Consider the following 24,535-nt stretch of genomic DNA (forward strand, 5'->3'; position numbering starts at 1 on the left):
GCCCGGCGAGGCGGCGGGCGCAGCTGGGCCCCCGGGCCGGGCCGGGCCGGGCCAGGCCGGGGGGAGGCCGGCGGCGGCGCGGGGGTCAGGGGTGAGAGCAGCAATAAGTGGTTTATGCCTTTTGTGAAGAGGCTGAACTGACAGCTCGGGGGATTAACAAAGACGCGCTCTGTTTGCCGGCAGGTCATGTGGAAAGCGCGGCGACGACCCCTGTCACTTCTTTTTCTTGCCAGAACAGACATTTGTTCGCGAGCGAGCGGGGAGGTGACGGGGGGGGGGGGGGGGGGGAGGGGCCGGCGCGGGGGGGCGGCGGGGGCGCGCGGCGGCCGGGAAAACCCCGGCGCCGGGAATTGCCGCAGCCGGGCTTTGCACCGCCACGGGGGCACCCGGCATGGCCCCCCCCCCCCCCCAACACCACCACCCCCGGGTGCTTGCAGCGGGGCCACGTGCCCCCCGCAGGCAGCCTCCCCTCGCCCACATGCCTGCTGCCACCCCGGCCGCGTGGGAAGGGACGTCCTCACTCGATCTCCGGAGTGCCCATCGCTGCCCAGGGATTCGCCCCCCCCGCCCGCAGCCCCCGGGGGGGATGCACCCGCTAGACCCTGCCAGGCTGGGAAACGCTCCCTCCACCCTGCTTTCGCGGCAGAGAAACCGAGGGGGGGAACGATGTGAGAGTACCCAGCACACCCAGCACAGTGCCTGCGCAGTCATCATTAGGTTCCAGAGTCAACAGGCCAACCAGCCCATTCTGCCTTGCTGAGACAAACACTAGCTGCCTGACCACCCTTCTCGCCGCGGGGGCCGGGAGGGAAGGGAGGCGGCACGTTCCCCAGCACAGGGACCGCAGTCCAAACCCCGCGCGGCCCCCTGAGCAAGGCAGGGACTGGCGGGTCCCTGCGGAGGCGCTGCCGTCAGAGCCCCGCTCCGTGGCCCCCCCCCCAAAACGTTAATCCGTGGATTAAACGCGCGCCATCTGCACGGGGAAGCTTCACTGCAGGATACGACCCGCAGCGCCTGCTCTGCCGCGTCACCCAGGGCGAGCGGCTCCCCGGGGGCACCCGCAGCGCCCTTCCCCGGGGTGAGGGGGCGGACGGGACGGGGGGACACCCTCCCGCGCCGCCGCTGCACCTGCTTCGATGCTTTAAGGCATCCGGAGGCTCTTTGTCAGCGCGGGAGCGGCGCGGGAGCAGCGCGCCCCGCCGCGTCCCCCCTGCGCCAGGCTGCAGTGCACGTATAGGGCCGGGCGGCCCGGCGGGCGTACGCATTACACATACGTGTAGATATAGGGGACGGGAGGGAAGGGGCTGTGCGGTGCAGCGTGGCACCCGCGGCCCGCCTGCCCAGCCGGCACGCCCGTGAATTACGCCGGATTGCGGCTCGGGGTCACGGAGGAAACGAGCCGGGGAGGCTTCCCGCGCGCCGGCCCGCTCCCACCGGAGAATTTATGGCCGGGGCTCGGCCGCGGGCTGAGCAATTAGCGCCGGCTGAATCAGCGCGGAGCACCGGGCACCGAAGGGACGGAGCCGCAGCGGGGTGACGGCTCGCAGGGACCGAGTGAAGGGGGGTGGTATTTTTGCAGAGGGTGGGGGCGGCTCACCGGCGACGCAGTGGGAAAAGCCTGCCGGGCCGCGTTTCCCACGCGCCGCCCGCTCCCGCGTGCCGGGAACGCTGCCGCGAGCTATCGCGTTAAGGGGGCTGCAAGCGCCGGGGCCGCCCCCCGCCCGCTTTGGGCGCAGGGCTGGGCCAAGACCTGCAAATTTGCGACGGCGCCGGAGGCGCCAGGTGCCACCCAGGTCCTCCCCGGGGGCCTGGCCGCGAGGGCCGGGTCGGGGAGCGCCGCCAAGCCGTGCCCGCAACCAGCCAGCCGCCGGCGGTGAAGGGCACGGCTCCGGGCTCCGGGCGCGGGGCCAAGGCCGGCCCCGGAGCAGTCGGAGCAGCGGGAGCCCGGCCACACACAGCGCCGGGAGCCGGCCGCCCCCGCGGCTCCCGCCCGAAACAAGGGCCCCTTTCAGCGCCCAGGGGCTCCGCGCTGCCCCGTGCCGTCGCAGAGCCCCGGCGTCTTCCCCGGCGAGCGGCGCCGCGACACAGCCAGGGCTTCGGACGGAGACGGACCCCGGCGGAGGCCGCTCCAGACGCCCGTTCCCGACCCTCGGCGGACGCAGCTCCCGCGGCGCAGAGACCGCCGAGGGTCCCCGCGGGCTCCGCAGCCCCCCGGACGACGGCGCGCCCCGGGATGCCCCCGGCTCCCGGGCATGAAAGAGGGTTTGTTCCTTCGCCGCAGAGCCCGGCACGGCGGCGAGGAGCCAGCGCAGCGAGAGCCTCCTCCCCAGCGGGCACCGCGACCTCAGGCCTCGCTCGGCTCGGCGCGGCATCCCTCGAGGACGGACGGCTCCAGCCCGTTCTCCGGCTGAGCCGCGAGCGCCCGCGGCCCCCCCCCGAGGGTGGGATCACCCCCAAAAGACGGCAGAAACCAGGCTCGCGCTGCCCAGGGAGTCAGTGCTGCCCCCCCCTGCTCCAGCCCGGCATTGCCTGCCCCCAGAAAGAGCCCAAATCCCCGGAGCGCTGCTCCTCCAGCACGTCCCGGCCCGGGGGCAGCCGGCCCGGGGCCACATCCTGCCCCAGGAGCGGCCGGCGTGTCCGGAGCCCTGCCAAGGCCCGGCCGCGCTCTCCTAGTTTCCAGGGATCGGAAGGAGCCTTCCGCCCGGGATAATCCTTCCCTCCTGCCGGCGAGGGCTGCCCCCTCGCCCCGCAGCACCCCACGCGTGCCCCCCAACGAGGTGTGCCGGGGGGGGCTGCAAAGGGCTGCTCGCTCGCTCGAAGCGCGGGTCGGTCGGCGGGCTCGAGGCGAGCAAACCGGCCTGGCAGCACGTTGCAAAGTTTGCAGCAAGTTGCAGAGCGCCCCGGGGTGTGGGGGGGGGCGGTGGGGGAGGGCGGCAGGGGAGGGGGGGCTGCAAGGGGCCCCCCACGCTGCCACGGCACAGCAGCAGGTCCCGGCGGGGGTGGGGTGGGGGAATCCCCCTTCGTCCCCTCGTGTGTGTGTGTGTCCCCCCGGCACCATCCCCAGCCCGCCCCCCCCCCCACCCCCCCGCCCCGTGGGGCCGGGGGCAGCCCCGCGGCCGGCGGTGCACCTACCTGCGCGCTGCCGGGGGTGCTGGGACGAGCGCGGACCCCGCGGCAGCCCCGCTGGCGGCAGCCGAACGGGGAGGAGGAGGAGGAGGAGGAGGAAGAGGAGGAGGAGGAGGAGGAGGAGGCGGCGGCAGCAGGGCCGCACGCACACACGCACCGCGCTGCCACAAATCTGGAGCTGCCGGGCGAGAGCCGGGAGAGGGAGGAAAGGAGGCGGGCAGCGGGGGGGGGGCGGGGGGGGAGCGCCGGGGAAATTAATAACCAACAGAAAAGCAACTCTGGCCCCCTGCGCCGGGCCACGTCCCGGGGGGCCGAGGTGCCCGGCGGGGGGGGGGCCGGGCCCCGGGGCCGGATCAAAGCCCGCGGGGGGGCTCGGCAGCCAGCGCCGCCTGCCACAACAAAGAGCCAGACACAACAAAAGCAGCATATGGCCCGAGCGGCGCGGGGCCGTAAATTAAACATAAAGGGAAGATTAGGTAATTAATGAGCGCGCCCCGGCCGGCCGCGGCGGCACGGGAGGGGGCTGCTCCCCGGGGCGGGGGGGGTGGGGGTGGGGGTCCGTCCCCGGGGCAGGTGGCCTGGGGGAGGGGGGCGCCGGGGCAATTTGGAGGGGGCGGGGGGAGGCCGGGGGAGGCACCTGTTGCGGAGGGAGGCTGGGCGGAGGCCGGCTGCGGCCTCGCCAGCTGCTCGGGGGCACGCGCCGCCCCGGGGCGCCAGCGCCTAAGAGGATTAGCGGGGGGGCTCACACCCCCCCCCCCCCACCACCACCACCACCACCACCTCCACCTCCACCGGCTGCAAAACCCGCTGCAGCGCGGCTCTGCACCCGCCTTATGTGGGGGGGGGGGGGTGTCCCTGGCTCTGCACCCGCCCCGGGCACCGGGCACCCCCCCCCCGTCACCCCCCCGGGCCGGGGTCCGTCTGCTCCTCTGGAGCATCTTTTGTTTGCACCGCGCTGCTCCGCCTTCGAGGCGGCTCTCTGCACCCGAAACCCGGCAGCGTGCCGCGGCAGCCGGCCCCCCCGCCTCGAGCCCCCCCCCCCGGCACCACCACCACCACCCCCAGCGCACGGCCGCCCTCGTCCCGCGGCGCTCGGCGTTGCAGGAAGCCGACCTCGCTGCCAGGCCTTTGCCAGCTGGCTTGAAGGAAGGGGGGGGGGGGACATCCAGAAGGGCCCCCTCCCCAGGCCTCTGTCCTGCAACCTCCCCCCTCGCCTGCCCGGGGGGGGGGGCTCCGGAGCGGCGCTGGAAGGGGATGCCCGAATCGCAGGCAGCCTCAACCCCAGCCAGGGGAAAGAGTTAATCCCGTTATTGGCAGGCTCACAGATGGCGGCAGCAGCGGTTCCCCCCGCCTAGCAGATTTAACAGATAACACGGGAGCGGGGGGGGGGGAGGGGGGGCCGAGGGGGGGAGAGAGCCTCCACCTCCCCAAAAGCACGCAGGCAGCAAGACCCCCCCCCCCCCGCGGGGATGCACGGGGGACCGCGGTGCAGCGCGAGCCCCGCGCCAGCGCGGCGCTTGGAGCGGGCACAGCGGGGCCCCGCGCGACCCCCCGATCCCCCGCCCCCCCCCCGCGAGCCGAGCTGGCGGCCGGGTCAGCGCCGGGGTCCTGTTTACCGAGCGCAGGGATATTTAAGCAGCTGCTCCCAGCACTTTGGAGGTGGCATCAGCAGCCGCCGCTGTAACCCTGGGATTAGGGAGCGTCGGGAAAGGCTGGAAGGAGGCCAGTGCCGGAGAGGCAGGGCCGCGGCGCGCGCCGAGCGGGGCGGCAGGGAGGAGCTGCCCCGGCGCCCGGGTCTCGCCCGCCGCCGCTGCCGCACGGCAGCCGGGTGCGGAGCCCGGCCCCGACGGGCGGCACGAGGCCGGCGCCGTCCAAAGCAAACCTCCCCCGCTGGATTTTAAGCTGTTGCAACACACTGCGCCTTTGATTTTCTGCGGGCAAAGGGGAGGCTCCGTGCAGGCGGGCAAAGGGGAGGCTCCGTGCAGGCGGGCAGCCGGCGGCGCTCTGCAAACGCCCCCGCCGCAGGCCGGGCGCGCGCCGCCCGCTGCCGTGCCCGCTGCGCACTCCCCGCGCGCCCCGCTTCCCCCACGTGCACGGCCCCTCCGGCGCAGCGGAGCTCCAGGGCGCCGGGGAGGGACTGGGAGCTGCTGAACTCCCAGGAGCTTGGCCAGCACCGGCTGGCGCGTGACCCTCTGCAAGGAGGGGGACAGCCCTGGGGGACGTGGGGCACCGCGGCTGCTCCGCGCCTCCGTTTCCACTCCCGCCAGCCAGCCAGGCACGAGAACGCCAAGGCGCCCCTTTCTCCCCGCCGCCGGACACACGGACGGATGGACAGGCAGCTCCCGGCCCAGCCGGCCTCCCCGAAGGCGGATGGAGCCCGCGCAGCTGGGGGGGCTCATCCTGGCTAATCCGCCCATATGGAAGGCGTCGCTTTAATCTCGGCCCATACGGAGCCCGGACAAAGCCCTCGCAAATCCGCCGCGGCGAGCGCCGGGGCTGGGAGCCGGAGCCCGGTGAGCGGCGGGGCGCGCCCACGTCTGAGCGGCCGAGCAGGCTACCGACAGCCCCCGCCGTGCCGTGCCGTGCCGTGCCATGCGGCGCTTCCCGCCCGTTACGGATCCGCCGATCCATCCGATCAGAGGCGACAGGTCGAGGCTGGGAGCTGCCTGTGCCGCTGCAGCCCAGACAGCGCTCCCGGGGGACTAATACCGGCATGTAAATATTAGATACTTTTGTCTCCTCCGAGACCAATTACACAAATCGTGGCAGCTCCCGCAGGACTCTCCGCTTCTACTTACTGTATCATCATTAACGGCTTATTAGGGAACAGCTGCTCAAAGAGAGGGGAAAGAGGGAAAAAAGGAGAGGAGGAGAGAGACAGCAAGGAGACACGCTGCCAAGGCCACCTCCACCCCGGCAGCCGGGCCGGCCCCGGGCCGCCGGGGCAGCCGGAGCATCCCTGGGCACCGCTCGCCTCTCCAGCAGCGGACCCCCGCCCGGGGAGAGCGAGGGCGGCCGAAACGGCCGGGCACCCGCCTCGCACCTGCTTTCCCGGTTGCAAAACCCTTCACTGCCCGGTGCCCGCTGGCGACGTCCCCCCCTGCCCTTCCCGCCGCGACCCGGCGGGCGCGAAAGGCACCCCCAGCCGGCACAGCGCATCCCGGGGGCTCCGGCTGCCAGGCGGCAGCTTCCTGCCTGATTGCTAATTAGCCTCGTTACTCTGTGTCAGGCGCTTCACGAAGCGCCCGAGTGATTTGCTCTTTCCCTCTAATTAGGCACGGTGCAATTACCGTCTAATCCAAGTTCAAGCTCCTCGTCCTCGCGACCTTCCAGGCCCCGACACCGTGTCTCTGTCCCTCCCCGCCGGCGCAACGGGCGCTCGAGGCACCGGCGCGCGGTGCCGGATGCCGCGGGAAACCTACCTGCTTCCCGAGCAAGGAGGGCACAGGAACGGCTGTGTGGGGCTCCGCGGGAACCGCGCACCCCTCTCCCAGGGGCTCGTTAACCCTCCTGCTCAGCCACAGCTAATAATAATAATAAAGGGGGGGACCCTAAGGAGCCTGAACGGGAGGCCCCCGCTCCACGGTTAATTATAGCCGGGGAGAGGAAGCGCTGCGGCGCTGGGCGAGCCCGTCACCCCGCTTCCCCGCGGATGCCTGGCAGGACGCGGCTCGCGGCGGCGCAAAGCCTCCCTCCCGCGGCCCGACCGGAGCCTCCCGGCTCGGAGTCCCTCGGGAACCCGCCCTCGCCGGACACTCCATGCGCCAACGATGCCTTGGGCGCCTCGAAGGAGAAGCCAGGCACGTGCATGGAAAAGACACAAAAAAAATTAAACAAAAAAATAGATCACTAAATGCACCAAAACCCACCCAGCTCCCAAATTCCCCGTGATGCAGAGCGCTGAAAAGGGGGGGGGAATTGCAAAGGAGAAGCGTTGCCACGCCGCTCTCCGGGATGCCTTAGGAGACTGGCAGCACCCGGCCCTGAAAAGCCCCCCGGGACAGGGGCAAGGGGACAGGAGCGGCGGGCAGAAAGCCCCGGCGGGCGTGCCGAGCCCCCCGCCGGCATTCCTGCAAGGTAACGCAAGGTTAGGAGCAGGCAGGAAGACAATATCGGGACTATTTGGCCTCCCCGCAGCCAGATGTGTGCTAATAAGGCAGCTGCCCCCTAAGCTAATAAGGTCACTTACTGGCTCCAGCAAGACGAGAAAACAAGCAGGGTCTTGGCTGCGGTACAGCCTGACTTGGCACCGGCCGCACGCCGGCTTCCTGAAGTCTTGCCGCTTCAGGAGTGGCGCAGCACCGCTGCAAAGCCCAAATGCAAGTAAACAGAAAAAAAAAAAAAAAAAAAAAAAAAAAAACCCACCCCAAATGCCCCCCCAACCCCCGCTTCGGGCATTCCCAGCGCCGCCCCGCGCCCCCCTCCGCCAGCCCCCGGGAGGCTGCGCGGCGGCGGGACGGGGCAGACCCGAGGGGCTTGGGGCACGCGCGTCCCCGCGCACCGCGGCTTAGCGCCCGCTGACACCTCCGCGGGCGGGCCGGGGCTGCGGGCCGGGGCTCGCCGGGACCCCTGCGCGTTTTCCGAGCAGTCGCACCTCGGCGAGCAGACCGCCGGCCCCCCGCCCGCCCCAATCACGGCGCCTCCAACTCCCTTTGTTTTAATATTATAAAGCAAGCCAGATGCCGGCTTTAATCCCCTCAGCTGGTGAGGATTTGCAAACGCATTAGGAGGCAGAGCCGCGGCGAGGCGGCCCCCGCTCGCCAGCCCCACGGCGCGCGCCGGCCGGCCCCATCTGCCGCCTCCGACCGGCCATCCCGGCCCCTAATTGCCTTCTCATGCCCGGATTAGGAGCCGACGAGGTGTCCCCGGTCGCACGCGCGGCCGCGCCGCGGAGCCCGCGCCTGACCCGGGGCCGCTTGCTCGACCTCCCCTGCGGCTCCGGCGATCCAGCTGGAAAAGCAGAGAGCAAACGGGAAGCGGGCTGCGGCGGCCAGGGAACCGCGGCGGCCAGGGAACCGCGGCGCCGGGGCCGCCCGGCGAGCCCGCCCCCCCGCAGCCGAGGGGATTTGCCCCGGGGCCGCGGGAGGGGGCGGCCCGGAGGCGCGGAGCTCCTGCCGCGCAGCGGCACTAGGAGACGCTGCGCTCCCGGGAGTCCCGGCGGCGCCGGCCACCCGCCGCCGCCGCCGCCCCCCGCCGGCTCCGGCCGCAGGAGCCGGGGCGCTGCCCGCATCCTCTCCCGCTCCGGCCGCCTCAAACCCCCGCGGAAGAGCCTCCGCGCAAACGCGGGGCAGCTTCGCGAGCTGCCCCGAGCCTGCCTACTTGCATCGCAGAGCAAATGACGATGCTTTATTTAATTGTATTTATTTATTTATTTAAGACAAGGATCTCCCACATACCACTTAGCAGCCAGGAGTTCAGAGAGAGCAGAGCTCAGTGTTTTAAAACGTTTCATTTGCCAAGAAACAATCCCAAGGAACAAAAAAAAAAAAAAATAAAAAAAAAGAAAAAAGGAAGAAAACCAACACAACCCAGACTCAAAGATAATTAACTCCACAAAGCAGCAGCCCTGACGAGCTCACATCTTAGCAGCAGCCACGGAGCCTGCGCTCCAAACACTCATTTCTCGCCGTCTGCACCAGGACGGCACCAGCTCTTGGAGGCCTGGGGGGATGGGGGGGGGGGGAAGGAAAAAAAAAAACAAAAAAAAAAAACACAAAAAAAGACACACACACAACCCGGGGGAGGGGGGAAGCCGCCCTTCGAGGCGCCCCCGGAGCCTCGAGAGGAGGACACGGCCCCCGAACGCCGTGCCTGCCGCTCCGGCATCCCCCTTCCCCTCCCGGCAAAGCCGCTGTCTCCGCGCACCCCTGCGGCCGGGAGGGGGGGCGGGAATGTGGAAGCAATTGCACTTGGCAAGGCAGCAAGAGTGAGTCAAAAACAGTTGTTTGGCTTGTCAGCCACCCAGGCCCTGCAGCGCTCTTGTTTTCCTTCTCCCACCTTAACCCCTTGGGGAGCAGGCGGCCCCGAGAAGCCCCGCGGGACCCCCCCGCCACCCCCAGCCCAGGCAGCCCTTGCAAACTGGCTGGCTCAGAGCCAAATTCGGGGGGGGGGGGGGGGTAGGGCGGAAAAGACACATGCACAGCAAGCGGTGGGCGTTCGCTGCCGCCCAGTGCCGGGGGAGCCCGGGGCAGCCCGGCTCCGCGGGGGCCGCCGAGGAGCAGAGGCATGCCCGGCGCTCCCGGAGCATCCCGAAGGCGGCCGGTGGCATAATTCCTGTGGCGGGGTACGGGCTGGGCTGGCGGTCCTGCCGCCGGCCACGGCAAGGAGACCCCGGAGCAGCAGCAGCGGGTCGGGGGGGGGAGAGGGGGGGGCACACACGCTCACACCATGCCCAGAAGCTAAGCCCAGCTCCAAACCTCCTTCCTCCACCCACCCCGTCCCATGGCGCGGACCCCCAGGGATGCGCACAGGGCGGGGGGGGGGGGGGGGTCTCCCAGGTGCCGGCGAGGAGGGATGCTCCCGCTTGCCGGCCCCAGGAGGAGAAGCCTGGGAGGAAGGAGCAGGGGGGGAGCAGGAGCCAGAGCGGCGCTCGATGACCAAAGTCATTGAGCGTTTTTTGGCATGCCGGGCCCCCCCCTCCCCGCGTATCCTGGCCGCTGGCCCAGCGCGGAGCTGAACTTAAACAAACTCCTGTTGCAGCCATCTGCTTGATTTTAAAATAAATCAAACAATCTGTTGAGCCGTGGGTGATCAAATTTCCATCTGTGCGGACGCCTGCTCGCCTCCTCGGAGCCTCCGCTTGCCTCTACCAGCCAAACGCTCCTGGCAGCATGTGGCCTCCCTAATTCCTGCAGGAAAGGGAGAAACCGGACCTCCCCCCCCCGCCACCCTCCCAACACCAGCCGCGCGCTGCTTTCCCAGCCGCCCGAACCTGCTGGCATTTGGGACCAAAAGGGGGTAAGAGGAAGGGGACCCCGAGCAGGCATGCGACCCGGGGCACCAGCGGGATGAGGCGCGACCCCCCCTGTGCGCAAGCAGCGGCAGCAAGGCCGGAGGGGCCGGCAACAAGCTCTTGCATGGGATTGCAGTGAGCTGCGTGCTCAGAGGGCCCGGGAGAGCTCCCGGGAGCGGGCCGCCGGCTGCAAAGGCTTTGCACAGCTCCACAAGCGAGCAGCACCAGCCCCCTGCGCTCAGCATGGCAGAATCAGGCCTGGAGAGCGCCTGGATCAGGGACCAGTGAGGGAAACGCAGCTGGAATAAACAGGCAATGCAGGGGCTCTCTCCCTGGCAGGGCCACGACGATGCCAAAGCATCCTCGTGCAACCCCTGCCCGGCACCTGCCCTGCCGACAAGCCCCCCAAGCATCCCTCCGACACCAAAGCATCCTCGTGCAACCCCTGCCCGGCACCTGCCCTGCCGGCGAGCCCCCCAAGCATCCCCCCACACCAAAGCATCCTCGTGCAACCCCTGCCCGCCACCTGCCCTGCCGGCGAGCCCCCCAAACATCCCCCCACGCCAAAGCACCCTCGTGCAACCCCTGCCCGGCACTTGCCCTGCCGATGAGACCCCCAAACATCCCTCCGACACCAAAGCATCCTTGTGCAACCCCTGCCCAGCACCTGCCCTGCCGACGAGCCCCCCAAGCATCCCCCCATGCAAAAGCATCCTCGTGCAACCCCTGCCCGGCACCTGCCGTGCCAACGAGCCCCCCAAACATCCCCCCCCAGTGCCACGGCACAAGGTGCAGCTTCGCTCCGACACCCGGAGCAAGCAGGTTATGCTGCACAAGCAATGCAGGGAGCCGGAGGGGATTCAAACCCCTTTTTCGGGGAGGGAAGGGCTGACAGGACCTGGCTGGGAAGCAGGAGAAAGGCCAGGTTTCCCAGTCGCCGCACAGATGTTCTGGACTGCAAACAGAAGACGACAGCAGCGAATTCATCTCCCGCTCCAGAGACACCGCAGCCAGGGCATCTGGAGCGTATCCGAAGGCAGCAGGGGTGGCGCCCCCCCGGTGCCGGGGACCCGCGGAGCCCCGCGCACCAGGGCCGCTGCAAAGGCGAGGCGCCGATGCCGGCCCCCCCGGCAGCTGGGCCCCCCCGCCGGCGTCGACCTTGGCAAGTCTGCCTCCCAGGAAAACTGAAGGGCCTGGTCTTCCCCGTGTTTTCACTTCGGGGTAACTCGTGCTAGTTATTGCAAGGGGGCGAAGAAAATGCAGCTGCTTTCGCAGTGACGATAAGAAAACAGGGTGGGAGACAGATATCTATTCAAATGTTTATACACACATCTATTTTGCCTCCCGGCCAGGCTAGTAACTGAAATCATTAGCACTTGACCGTCACATGATGAAAAGCTGCTCGGCCCGACTAAAGTCCGCAGCGATTTGCAGCTCGCCCGGCGGCCCGCGCCCGGCTCCGGGGTGCCGCGCACGGCCGGCCGGCCCCGCTGCCCGCCTCGGCTCCGCTCCGGCCGGGGCCGCGCGCCCGGCCGCCCGCGCGCCCGGCCGCGGGGGAAGCCGGGGCAGCTGCCGCTCCGACGGCGCCAGCTCAATGGATAAACACATGACTTCAGTCTCCCGAGATCTACTAAAGCCCGGCAGCGCTTGCATTAACTTGCATCCCCCCCCAAAAAAAAAAAACCCCGCTCTGGGGCCGCCACGGCGCAGGAAGCTGTGCGCGGCCAGCACCTGCTAAACGCACCGCCAGCGCGTCCCCGTCCCCCCCGGCTCCGCAACGAGCCGCCGGGACGGCACGCTCGAGGCGCCGTCGGAGCGGCGGCGGCAGCGGGGGGGGACGCGGCAGAGCTGTCAGAGCCCTGGGCCGGGGCCCGGGAGGGTTGTGCCGCTGGAAGGTCTCCCATCTCCAGCTGTTCGCAGCGCAGGAAAACCCGGCGCGGCTGGGAGCCTGCCACCGACGGCTGCGCGCCGAGCGCGGCCCCCCCCGCCCCGGCCGCCGCTCCGCAGAGGCGCCCGCGGGGGCACGGACCTCACCGGGCCCTCCGACAGCCCCAGCAGCGGGGGTCCGTCCCCCGGAGGGGCCGTCGGGTGCCCTGCGAGCGCAACACCCGCACGGGCTGCGGGCAGGGGACCGACCCCCCGGCAGGAGCCCCCCACCCCACGCCGGCGCGGGGAGGCAGCGCCAGGCTCGCAAGGCTCCGCGCTCCGCTTTGGGGACAGGGGAAAGGCGGGGGGGGGGGGGGGGGCCGGCAGCCAGCTGGCGCCCGGCGCAGGCAGCACGAGGTCTCGCGGCCGGCCAGCACGCGGCACCCCTGGCATTTGGGACAGCTGGGACAGCAAGGTCAGGCGAGCCAAAGCAAAAAAAATAAAATAAATAAATAAAAATAATTTTTTTTAAGCCCCTTTGCTCCCCGGCACCCAAGGACACGCGGTCCCGGAGCCGGGACGCCTCGGGGACGAGCAGTGAGGGGCCGGGCGCCCGCGGGCAAACGCGCCGCGACCTCGGCGGCAGGAAAGAGCCGGGGGCGCGTTTTTCCTAGTGTTGTTTCTTTGTTTGCCATCTGGGAACCCGATCCAGCGGGAGGCTGTGCCCCGAGACATGAAGTCATGTTATGATTATATTGCCACCTCCGAGCTGGAATTGAGATCTCATCTGAAAATGCCAGACGCGTTCATTTTTAGCCGCGGCAGGCTTTATCTCCCAGAGCAGCCACGCATCCAGCGCTGAAAAAAAAAAAAAAAAAAAAAAGTCTTCTTTCCTGAAGTGCAACACGAGCCTCGCTAAACGCTTCTTTACATGCGCATTTGCTGCAAACGAGGCAAGTTTAACCTAGCAAAGTTGGTTTAAAATACCTTGGCCTGATTTTGCTCTGGTGTCTGCTCGGATTAGCGACTGCAGCAGTCAAGCCGGTCACGTTCGGATGTTTCTATTTGCACAAAAATAATCAAAGGCGCTCGAGCCGAAAGCCTAAGAACCGAGATCCCTCAGACCTCGTCCGCTCCTCCTCCGCGTTGCCGGGAGCCCCGCTGACCGCGCCGCGATATACCCCAGCCCCGGCGAGGGGGGCCACGCTTGACCCTGCGCTTCCCAGGCTTTCGCGCCTTCCGCTTGTTTCTGCTGCTGCTCGGACTCCTCGGGACAAGGCTGAGCCGAGAATGGGAAAATTCTGATGTTTTGCCTGAAATCTTTTATAAAAAGGAGAAAAAACAAATGCTACCACCAGCTGTAAGCTTGGCTTCGCCTTTCGAAAAACACAGCACGACATCCAGAGTTCGCGGCTCGAACGCAAGGGGCCAAACCCCCGGCCGGGCTAAGGACGCGGCCGCCGGGCGCAGGGGCCGGGGCCGTCCGGACGCGGCACCGCCGGGCGGTCGCTGTTCGGGGACGCCCCAGGAGCCGCGCAGCCCTCGGCGCCTCCTCTTCCTCCCTCGGGAGGGGGTTCCCCCCCCCTTATTTTGAACCCGGCACGAAGGCGCACGCAGAGCGGCGAGCGCCGGGTGCTCAGCACCGCTGAGTCCAGCCGAGCGGCTCCCAGACTTACGCCGCTGCAAAGCCCGGAGCAGGTATAACCCCGGCGCGACGAGAACCACGCATTCCCCACAAAGCGCTAACGCGACACAGAAAACCAGCTGGTTTCAGCCCGAGAAGGGAAAAGCCTCGGCTTCAGCTGGCCTGAACGCTACGAGCAGCGAGCCGGATCCGAACACTTCCGACGGGCCTCTCCTCCGCAGGACACGAGCTACGCGAGACGAGCGGCTCCGCGGTGCCGAGGGACGCGGCCGAGGCCGCGGGCGCGCAGAGCGGGCAGCGAGACGCGCGCGGAGGCCCGGGCACCCGCAGAGAGGCGCAAACTCAGCAAGGCGCCGGGCAGCGTCTTGAAGGATGCAAGAGCGGCTCGGCTCGAGGTACAACGGGATTTTAGAGCCGTCCAGAATGCACTTGCAAAAAAAGTTGCATCAGAAAAAAATAGAAGTGCAGATGCCTCTTAGGGGTAAGTAACTGTGGTGCAAAGGTGGCAATCAAACGGGGGAAAACAGGGAAAGCCAGGGGAGGATTTTCCCTGTTCAAGTGTTGGCAGACAGAAAGGATTGGAGCAAGCACAGAAAACTCGAGACAGATCGAGCACGAGCATCCCCTTGGCCTGCGAGCATGCAGGCGACGCAGCACGCTGCCGTCGCCTACGTAAGGGAAGGAAGACGCGGATCTACGAACCAGCGAGCCGACCTCGCTGCCCCCCTCGCAGGCGCTCCGACGGACCCGTTTTATGGTTTCTTCTTCAGCGCACCCACCCTCAACGCCCGCACAGTGCAGGGCTCGCTGCCGGCGGCCCCAGTGCCCCGGGGCAGGGGGCTCCCGGGGGCGGCAGCAGCAGCGCTAGGTCAGGACGTGGCATGACCCAGGGACAACGTTCTCTGTCCTTCCTGCAACCCCTTGGTGACACAGCACCGCAGCACGCATCCGTGCTCCCGGGAGCTCTCCCCGGCCTGCGGGTCTCCTGTCCGAACCCTGCTTTTTCCTGCTTCTGTTTTCTGCAAGAAATTCTGTCAGCACCCGGAGGGGGCCGAGGCGTGCAGCACCCGGAGCAGGGCCCGGGTGGCCTGGCTGCCTCTCTGCAGCACAGACCGGCCGCCCCATCTGCTAGCAAACAGGGCAAAACCCTAAACTCACCCAGGCGAGCCCACGAGGGCTGGGTTTCTGCAGCCACCCCGCAGCAGCTCTGCTCCCAGGCAGCCGCGGCGGCGCCCGCCAGCGCCCCTGCCCGTGGAGAGCCGGCGAGGAGCACGGAAACCGTGCCGGCAAGGAGCTCACCTCCCTCCAACGCCCTCCCGCGCCGGTCGGGCCCGCAGGCAGCCGATCACGCCTCTCCTGCTCCTCAACACCCAAACCAGGAGCTGAGCCACCACCACCAGCCCCCTTATAAACATCTGAGCCTCGTGCAAGCTAACGAGCTGCAGAGGTTGCTCCCTCGTTAGCTGCTCCAAGCTGTTCTGCAGACCCCCGAGGATGCTCCTGCTGCTGCCGCCCGGTTGCTGTTGCAAACCGCTGCCCCCCGCGGTCGCCCCCGAGCGCGCGAAGGGGACGCGTGCATTCAAAAACGAAGACTGCAGAGCTGCAAGGAGGCACGGGGCAAGGGTGTTAACTCCACGGGGTGAGGCAGGCTCGTCCCCCCCGCCCCGTCCTGGGACCGCGGCAGAGCTGAAGCGCGAAAGGCCTCGTGCCGGGGGCTGGTTTCCAGCGGCCAGGGTGACCAAGTGAGAGTGCATCTTTCCAATTAGTTAAATTAGCCAAATGCCCTCCCAACTCGCTAAGCCACGTTTTAAATAAACCTGACGTCCTGGAGGTGATGGGAAGCGCGTAAGGACAGGGGAAGGGCGAGGGGAACGCGCCCCAGCAGCGCCCATTCCCCGGCCGGCGCCGTCTCGCGCGGACGAGCCCCCGCGCGCGCCCGCCTTCCGGGACGACCCGCCTTGACGTCGGGTCGCTCCGGCTTGGACCGAGGTCGCGAGGGAGCCCGGGGGGAAACCGTCGGAAAGCAACAGCTTCCGGACGATTCCCGCCTCCGGCGCCAGCCCGAGCTCGCGCTCCGGCCTGGCGCTCTCCAGCCGGCGCAGCTCCGGCCCGGCGGGCTGGAAAGCCAGGCTGGACGTCGAGCCCGTGGCTAGCACGACAGCCGGAAAATTGCCTCCGTAAGCAGGCAGGAGGGAGCAAGGGCAGCTTCACGTTTCCAAAGAAAACGCCAGCGCCGCGGGAGCCCCGGCGCGCGGGCTGCGAACCGAGTCCCACGACTTTGATAGCGAACTTAGGGACGCGGGACGCTGGTGCTCTGCAGGGGGCGGCCCAGGCCTGGTTTGCAGATACAGAGCATCTGCTCTGCAGGAGCTGCGCTGCTGCCAGTCGGAAATTCGGGGACAAAAGCAGTAATTTCCCCGTTTCACGAGACAGATAAACTTGCCGCGAGTAAATCCCCCTCGCTCTTCCGTGCTGCTCTGCACGAAAGCAGCCCGAAGCGTGCCGTGCCACCCGGCTCAGGGCTCGTCCGCACCGGGACGCGCCAAAAAGAGTAATCCGTAACATAAATCAGAAGCGACCGGGTGACGCTGAACTGAGGCCACTAATTCGGGACAGGACTGTCGACACGGAGCTAAATCACAATAAATCTGTGCTCTCTCAATTCTACCTTTTTGAACATACAGCTTAACTTGAAGGAGGCAGAAGGCATTACCCTCTCCCTACAGATAAACACGGAGGAGCGGATAGCTGTGTCCCCGGGTCCCAGCCCTGCACCCAGAGGACACATCTCACCCCCGAGCTCGGGGGAGCAGCAGCCCACCCAGGCTCGGAGGCTCCTCTCCCGCGGCCGCGCACGGGCAGGGCGCAGCGGCTCGGGTCCAGGAGCCCCCGCGCTGGCTTCCCAGCCGCAGGAAGGACTCGAGTTTCTCCTCAAGGAAACCGTGTCGCTAGGGCGCCTTATAAACCCAAAGATAACTCGGGAGCTTTGCTCTGCGGCGGAGACTCCGCGCTCCTCGGGCTGGAGGAATTTCCCGAGGATCCCGTCTGCCGCGGGCAGGCCGGCCAGCGCTGCTGGCAGGGCACAGGCAGCCTGTCAGACTTCCCTCTGCTCTGGCAACTATTATTATCCATGATTAAGAGAGGTACAAGATCAGGATTTCCCATTCTGGCCACCTCGAATCACAAACAACCCCACCTCCTCTATCTAGGGCTCCAAAAGAGCAGGCGCCAGTAACACAGATACGTGTTTTTGCAACAGGACAGAACTTGGCACCGCTGAGCCTCTTGGAAGGATTTCTCTCCATTCCTTTTCGGTTTGATGCCTCCAGAAGCTCGTTGCTAAAAGCACCCCATTTATCCACATTCGCCCCCAGAGATCAGACCCAAAAGATGAGCATCCATCTGTAGCACCGCTCCAAACCGTACTGAAGCCAGCCTCCGGGAAAGCACGGGAGCGGAGGGAAGGGGCCCGGGCCAAGCGCCTTACCTTGGGGAGCAGAGCTGGGGGCGTCGCAGCCAGAAGCTCCGGGGGCGTCACGTTCTTGCCAGCCAGGACCACGGCCCCGCACTCGGCACACGCGCCGATGGTCAGCTGCTTCCCGTCATCCACCAGCAAGCTGTTGGCCACGCGGAGCGTGTAGAGGAACACGGGGAGCCTGGCAACTTGCACTGCTTTTAATCCAAGACATCGCTTCTTCTCCTGGCGGCAGAAGAAGCAGACGAACGTCTCCACTCTGTACTGCCGGGACCAGGCGCTGCTGGGGTGGTGGGAATTCCTGCCCTCGTGCTGCAGCCACTGCCCAAGCAGGTCGTGGTAGCAGAGCACGCAGGTGGCCACGAGCCCCGTGGAGTCCGCCGGCCTGGCCCGAGGGGCGGGCGGGTAGACCGTGAGGAAGGGGAAAAAGGGCTCCTTCTCGCCAAAGCGCCCCGGCGGGTTGACGTTGAGCTGGAACTCCTTGCCGGCTCCCAGCTCGGCCCCACAGATGTAGCAAACTGAGGTGGAGCCGGACTTGATGGTGGGGTGCCCGGGTAGGCCGCTGGGGTCGCCGGCGGAGAACACCTGGTGGTACCTTCCTAGGAAGCTCTGCACCGAGGTGATGAGCTCCTCGTTGTGGCAGGCCCTGTACATGGCCCACAGGTCCTGCAAGACCCCGTAGCACTTCCGGCAGCTGCTCACCTCCCAGTGCTTGTTCAGCCCCTTGGCGCTGGGCGGGCACGGCAGGAGGCTGAGGAAGGGGAAGTGCATGGTGCTCTTGGCGTTCCCGTTGGTGATCTTGGCGGCCACCAGCCTCACCTCTTTGCCACACTCCTCCCCGCAGAGGTAGCAGGCCTCGGGCGCCGGGGCTGGGCCTGCGCCGTCCTCCTTGAGCCCTCGCCTGCCCTTGGGGGGCATGCCCGCGGCGCCGGCGTTGAGGGGCACCACGTAGAGCCGCTGGAGCACGGGCACGTTGGCCAACTCGAAGCTTTGCCACTGCTGCATGAGGGAGGCGAAGCAGCAGGGGCACACCAGGGTGCTGCCGGTGGGCGACAGGGGCTGGGCGCCCGGCGGGGGGCTGTGCAGCCACAGGAAGGGGAAGAAGGGCGCCTGCGACGTCTTCTCCTGCTTCTGCACATGGACCCGGTGCTGCGAGGCGGGCGACAAGGGGCTGCCGCAGACGTAGCAGACGGTGCCGGCCGCCGGCGCGCCCCAAGCGGGCCGCTCGCCCTCCTCCTCCTCCTCCTCCTCCTCCTCGCTGGTGATGTTGATCTCGCTGTCCTCGGAGGAGCAGCACGGCGGCCCCCGCTTGGCCGCCGCCGGCGGGAGGGGGGGCCGCGCCGCGCCGCCCGCCCCCTCGGGCTCCGAGAGCGCCTCGGCGTCGGAGAGCTCGGAGAGCTCGGAGCCCGCCGGCGGCCCTTCCTCCTCACCCCGCTCCTCCTCCTCCTCCTCCTCGTGGTCCCGGCCGGGCGCGGCGGCGCGGCGCGGCGCGCCGGCGGGGTCCCAGCCCGGCGCCCCCCGCCGCAGCCCGCCGCCCGCCGCCGCCGCCGCCTCGCACTGGTGCGGCCGCTTGAGCCAGTACATGCGCTTCTCCACGGGCGTGCGGCTCCGCTCGAAGGAGTCCCACTGCTCGCCGAGGAAGCAGCGGCAGACGGCGCAGACCAGGGCGCAGCCCTCCGCCGAGACGGCGCGGGCGCCGGGCGCCGGCTCCTGGTGCTGCAGGAAGGGGAAGAAGGGCCGGTGGTCGCGGGGGGGCCGCACTTGCAGCTTCAGCTCCTTGCCGCGGCTGATGCCGCCGCCGCAGATGAAGCAGCAGAGCGGAGCCGCCGGGGGCTGCGGCGCCCCGGGGCCGCCCGCCGCCGCCGCCGCGCCGCCCTCGCCGGCCGCCAGCGCGGCCATGAGCCGCTGCTTGCGGGAGAGCGGCGCCGCCGCCGGCCCCGGCCCCGGCCCCGGCCCCGGCCCCGGCGCGCTCATCGCCGCCCCCGGCTCATCCCGCCGCTCCGCCGGACACGCAGGCTCGGGGGGCGGGTTTGCAGCGCCGCTTCCCCGCGCCCGCCCCCGCCCGCCCCCGCGCTCCGCGGAAAGGCAAAGGAAAAAAAAAAAAAAGAAAAAAAAAAGGAAAAAAAAAAAGAGAGAGAGAGAGAGAGAAAAGTTCGCCGCCAAAGTTTGGCTCCGGCGGCGGCGCGGAGCGAGCAGGCAGGCGGCGAGCAGGCGCCGCGGCCCCGCCGCCCCGCGCTGGCCCCGCCGGCGGGCGGCCCCGGCGCCCCCGGCCCGGCTCCTCCCCGGCCCCGCCGCCCGCCCGCCCCGCGCTCGCCTGCTCGGGGGGAGGCGGCGGCCCGGCCCGGCCCGGCCCGGCCCGGCCCGGCCCCGCCGCGCCGCAGCCGCAGCGGCGCTTGGGCGGCCGCGAGGCTCCGACAGCCTCCGCGGGAGGGGGGTGCGAGCCCGCCCCACGGGGCGGGGGGGACGTGCATACCGGCCCCGCTGCAGCGGGGTGCAGAGCAGCCCCACGGGGCGGGGGGGAAGGGAGGGATCGGGCAAACCGACCCCACGGGAGGGGGGGGACTGTGCAAACTGACCCCACGGGGGGGACCATGTAAGGCAATCCCACGGGGGCAGGGTTGTGCAAACCGACCCCATGGGGGGGGGTGCAAACTGCAGCGGGGTGCAGAGCAACCCCATGGGGGGTGGGGGATTGCGCAAACCGACCCCACAGTGGGAACTTTGCAAGCTGGTCCCACCAGAGGTGGGGGGAGAGGACGTGCAAACCGACCCCACTGCAGCGGGGTGCAAAGCAACCCCATAGTGTGTGGGGGGGGGCAATGTGCGCTCTGACCCCACTGCAGCGGGGTGCAAAGCAACCCCACTGGGGGGGGGGGTGCAGACTGATCCCACAAAGGGGATTTACACCCAACCCCACATGAGGGGACCTTGGGGACCAAACCCGCAGGGGGCATTCGCAATCCGCCCCCCAAGTGCAACTGCCCACACATGGTGTTCTGCCTCCCGTGGCAGTGCTGCGTCACCCGCCACCCCCTCCCCACGCTGTGTGTGACCCCCCCCCCCCGTAACCCCCACCCCCACCCCTGAACGAGCATGAAAAGGCACCGCAGCTCGGAGCGTCCAGGTCTGCGCGGGCAGGAGGGATCCTGCGGCGCTTTGCAGAAGACACCGCTAATGTCTCTGTCCTTTACAGTGCTGTGCACCAGACATTAACTCAGCGTCCTGACTGAATACCAGCCCTGCTAATTTATTTCACATTTAAAAGTCCTGCTGCTGTTCCAGTTCAATACCAGATTCTATTTCCCGCTTGGTCCTAAAATGCTGCATCGGTTTGCCACTCACTGGTAAATAGCTGATCTGTTCCCAGCCAGGGCTGGCCGCATTTCAGCGATGCATGCAATAAACCCTGTATATCCTTACCTGCCTTGCAGCCTACGATAAGATTTAATGCTTGTAAAGCGCTTTGCTGTCCTTGGACAATCGGCACCGCGGAAGTGCAAACTGTGCTGAGGTCCAGCCACAATTAAACCTGGCTTATTAACCACCCGAGCATCCAGGCAGCGAACCCACAGGCTCAGCAGAGGTCTCCCAGTGAAAGAAAAAAAAATATATATATATATATATTAGCAGCCACAAGGATATTTTCAAGCAGTTGTTTTAGGAGGAAGCCTGCTCCTCATGGTATTTCTGAGTTCACGGCAAGAGCCGCTCCAGCCCCCCCAGTCCTGTCCTTGGGAAGCACTGAGCGTGTCCCACCGGAGGGTGCTGAGGACCTGCCGGGATCAAACCCAAAGGATGCAAGCGCCAAGCAGGAGGCCGGGGACCACCGGGGTTGGCCGGCCCTCGATGTCACCTCCGTCCTCGGCCGCCGGTGCCGGCGTAAGGCGCTGCCCGGCACCTGGCCGCGAGATCAAGCGGATTGCCTGACATCAGCTGGAGCGCGAGCGGGGGGCAGGAGGGCTCTGCGGGGCCGCGGATCCGGTTTCCACGCAGATGGCTCCAGCAGCAGGGAAACGTTGGGGGCGGGGAGGGGGGGGCCGAGCCGGAGGCACAAAGCCGAGAACACGATACCTTGGGAGAACTGCCTCCGCGGGGACGTTTGCAGGGTTTTCCAGAAGGCAGCAGGGCCTCGTTATATTTTATTTATTTATAGGCCTGATGTTGTGGCTGCTCTATGCAGCGAGGGCGTTGGGAGCGCTGCGCGTGTTGCCGTGGACGTGACTCACGCGCTCTTTAAAGGTGCACATGGCAACGCTTCAGAGCCGCTCGCTGCGGCCCCTTGCCCGGCACGCGGCGCGGCCAGGAACGTGCCTTGTTTCCTTCCAGTCCTATCTAATGTGCCACGGTGGTAATCCGGGATTTTCTTTTCTTTTCTTTTTTCCTCCCAGAAGAGCAGAATTAGGCAAAAAGGAGCAGGCAGCCTGGGATTTCCCGGCCGCCCCGGGCCGCCCTCGCAGAGCTGCCGACGGCCGCGCTCGGACCCAGCGGCTCCTTCGTCATCCCGCGCCGCTTGCGACAGAGAGGCCGGGAGGGAGAGCGAATTTCTCAAGTCGGCCTCGGGAAGAACTGAAAACATATGCCCTGGCGGCAAAGGCGTTCCCCGGGGGCGCGGGGTTTTCCTCCGCGCCGCGCCGGCGCTGCAAAGCGGCGCGAGGCGCTGCGCAAAGCGCCTGCCGCGCCGGCGCCGCGCCGGCTGCGCGCCCGCGGGGCCCCGCTCCCCTCCGCGCGCGCGGCCGAGCCCGCCGGCGCTGCGCCCTCGCGCGCGGGCACGTGCCGCGGATCCCCGCTCCCCGGCACCGGGAGGCTAATGTGGAAATTACCAGCTGCTTATTCTTTCCAGCTGTTGCTGTGAGTCATCAAGTGCCTCAAAGAGCATTTCAAACAGCGCAGTGCCTTCGAGACAGCGTGACTGCTCCGCCAGCCACCCCCTCCGGATAATCCTCCGTGGGGTCTGCTGGTTGAAAGGGGAATATTTCTCCAAGGAGTCAATTCCCACGGGAACCGAGCCGGGCGGGAGGAGAGGGCAGGGACTTCCACCTCCCTGCATGAGCTCCCATCTCCCTGCATGGCTCCCACCTCCCTGCATGGGCTCCCACCTCCATCCACGGCTCCCACCTCCATCCACGGCTCCCACCTCCGTTCATGGCTCCCACCTCCGTGCATGGCTCCCACCTCTGTGCATGGCTCCCACCTCCCTGCATGAGCTCCCACCTCCCTGCATGGCTCTCACCTCCCTGCATGAGCTCCCATCTCCCTGCATGGCTCTCACCTCCCTGCATGAGCTCCCACCTCCCTGCATGGCTCTCACCTCCCTGCATGAGCTCCCATCTCCCTGCATGGCTCCCACCTCCCTGCATGAGCTCCCACCTCCCTGCATGGCTCTCACCTCCCTGCATGAGCTCCCACCTCCCTGCATGGCTCCCACCTCCCTGCATGGCTCCCACCTCCCTGCATGAGCTCCCACCTCCCTGCATGGCTCCCACCTCCCTGCATGGCTCCCACCTCCGTTCATGGCTCCCACCTCCGTGCATGGCTCCCACCTCCCTGCATGAGCTCCCACCTCCCTGCATGGCTCCCACCTCCCTGCATGGGCTCCCACCTCCCTGCATGGCTCCCACCTCCCTGCATGGCTCCCACCTCCGTTCATGGCTCCCACCTCCGTGCATGGCTCCCACCTCCCTGCATGGGCTCCCACCTCCATCCACGGCTCCCACCTCTGTTCATGGCTCCCACCTCCCTGCATGGCTCCCACCTCCCTGCATGAGCTCCCACCTCCCTGCATGGCTCCCACCTCCCTGCATGGCTCCCACCTCCCTGCATGAGCTCCCACCTCCCTGCATGGCTCCCACCTCCCTGCATGGCTCCCACCTCCGTTCATGGCTCCCACCTCCGTGCATGGCTCCCACCTCCCTGCATGAGCTCCCACCTCCCTGCATGGCTCCCACCTCCCTGCATGGGCTCCCACCTCCCTGCATGGCTCCCACCTCCCTGCATGGCTCCCACCTCCGTTCATGGCTCCCACCTCCGTGCATGGCTCCCACCTCCCTGCATGGGCTCCCACCTCCATCCACGGCTCCCACCTCTGTTCATGGCTCCCACCTCCCTGCATGGCTCCCACCTCCCTGCATGAGCTCCCACCTCCCTGCATGGCTCCCACCTCCCTGCATGGGCTCCCACCTCCATCCACGGCTCCCACCTCTGTTCATGGCTCCCACCTCCCTGCATGGCTCCCACCTCCCTGCATGAGCTCCCATCTCCCTGCATGGCTCCCATCTCCGAGCATCTGCCAGCCCCGTGGAGCTTTGCCCCGGCACGATGCTGCAGGGCCTGGGAGGGCAGCGAGCCCCAGCACGGCCCCAAGTGCGTGCTGGGCACCGTGCCACCGCCGGACTCCCGCTGGGAACAACCCCCCGGATAGCGAGCTTCCTGCTGGGTCCTGTTCTGCCACCCCTCACCGGAGACTAGCATTTTTCCACAAATCCCCCTGGGAATTGCGGCGGTGCCCAGGTCGCCAGCAGCTGGGGGGCAGAGCATGGAGGGGCGCCGGCACAGAGCCGGGTTCCCAGCTCCACCAGGCTCCTGGGAAAAGGCCCTCCGGGACCCGGCGGGGTGCGCGCGCGCAGCAGAGCGGCCACGTCACCTGCCCCGGCGAGGCTGGCAGCGCGGGCTCCGCGGGAGCGCGGCGGCTGGCCTGGAGTTCAGCAGCCTTGAACTCGGTGCAAAACAGCTGTATTTTTCCCTGCAAGCTGTGCTTTTTTTTTTTTTTTTTTTTTTTGCCTCTTTTTTTTTTTTTTTTTTTTAAGAGTGATCTATGCACTCAGTTTGTGCTTATTTTTCAGATGGGAAAGATAGTGCTGGCTTATGGTAATATTCAGGATATATCCTTCTGCTGACAGTTTTTGGAGGTTCTCAAATGAGTTTTTTAATTAAAGTTTTTTATTCAGTCGTTTTGCTGGAAGAGGCCAGACGGCTTTTCTCCTACTTGTCAGCTTTTTCTTGTCAAAAAAAGAAAAAAAAAAAAAAAAAAAAAAGACAGAGAGAAGGTGTACGGTGGGGTTCCCCCTGCCAAAAATGGAAGAAATTTGTAGGAAAAGCTTTCACTGGAAAACAAGAGCCTTTCAGGGGCATGCAATCCAGCACGCGGGAGCCGGCTCTGGGAGGAGCAGGGCAGCGAGGCAGCGCGCCGGGCTTATCGAGGAGGGGGCCCGCGGGGGACGCCTGGAGGCCAGGGAAGCCCCCCGGTCCCTCGCGGTGCCTCCGGAGCCGGACGGCCTCCGCAGCCCGGCGGCCGCCGCCAGGACACGACGCTGCGGAGCCGGAGCGGCTCTGCTCTGCAAAGCGCTTTCGGGGACACTGCACAAAGAGAGGAAAAAAATAAAATAAAATTGCAGCTCCTGTGACAGCCAGAGGACGAATCCGCACCGGGGAGGCTGTTCAGCGCCAGCTCAGCTCCCGGCCCCGCAGTCACACA

At 67.4% G+C, this 24,535-nt stretch overlaps 1 protein-coding gene across 2 annotated transcripts in view; it reads right to left on the minus strand.

Moving 5' to 3' along the window:
* Window positions 1–18,144, minus strand: part of GSE1 (Gse1 coiled-coil protein) — a 79,685-nt gene extending 61,541 nt beyond the window's left edge. Inside the window, exons 1-2 of one of the 2 annotated variants that reach the window (XM_062586363.1) lie at window positions 17,884–18,144; window positions 17,077–17,730 (exon numbers count right to left, since the gene is read on the minus strand). In XM_062586363.1, the coding sequence (XP_062442347.1) occupies window positions 17,077–17,730; window positions 17,884–18,069 (840 nt within the window). In that variant the 5' untranslated portion in view covers window positions 18,070–18,144. Of the gene's footprint in view, window positions 1–17,076 lie in introns of both variants that reach the window. The other variant, XM_062586362.1, reaches the window with a different exon arrangement.
* Between the last annotated feature and the right edge of the window lie 6,391 nt (window positions 18,145–24,535).

Source organism: Rhea pennata, chromosome 13, assembly GCF_028389875.1.
Source record: "Rhea pennata isolate bPtePen1 chromosome 13, bPtePen1.pri, whole genome shotgun sequence".
In the NCBI taxonomy this organism is placed as follows: domain Eukaryota; kingdom Metazoa; phylum Chordata; class Aves; order Rheiformes; family Rheidae; genus Rhea; species Rhea pennata.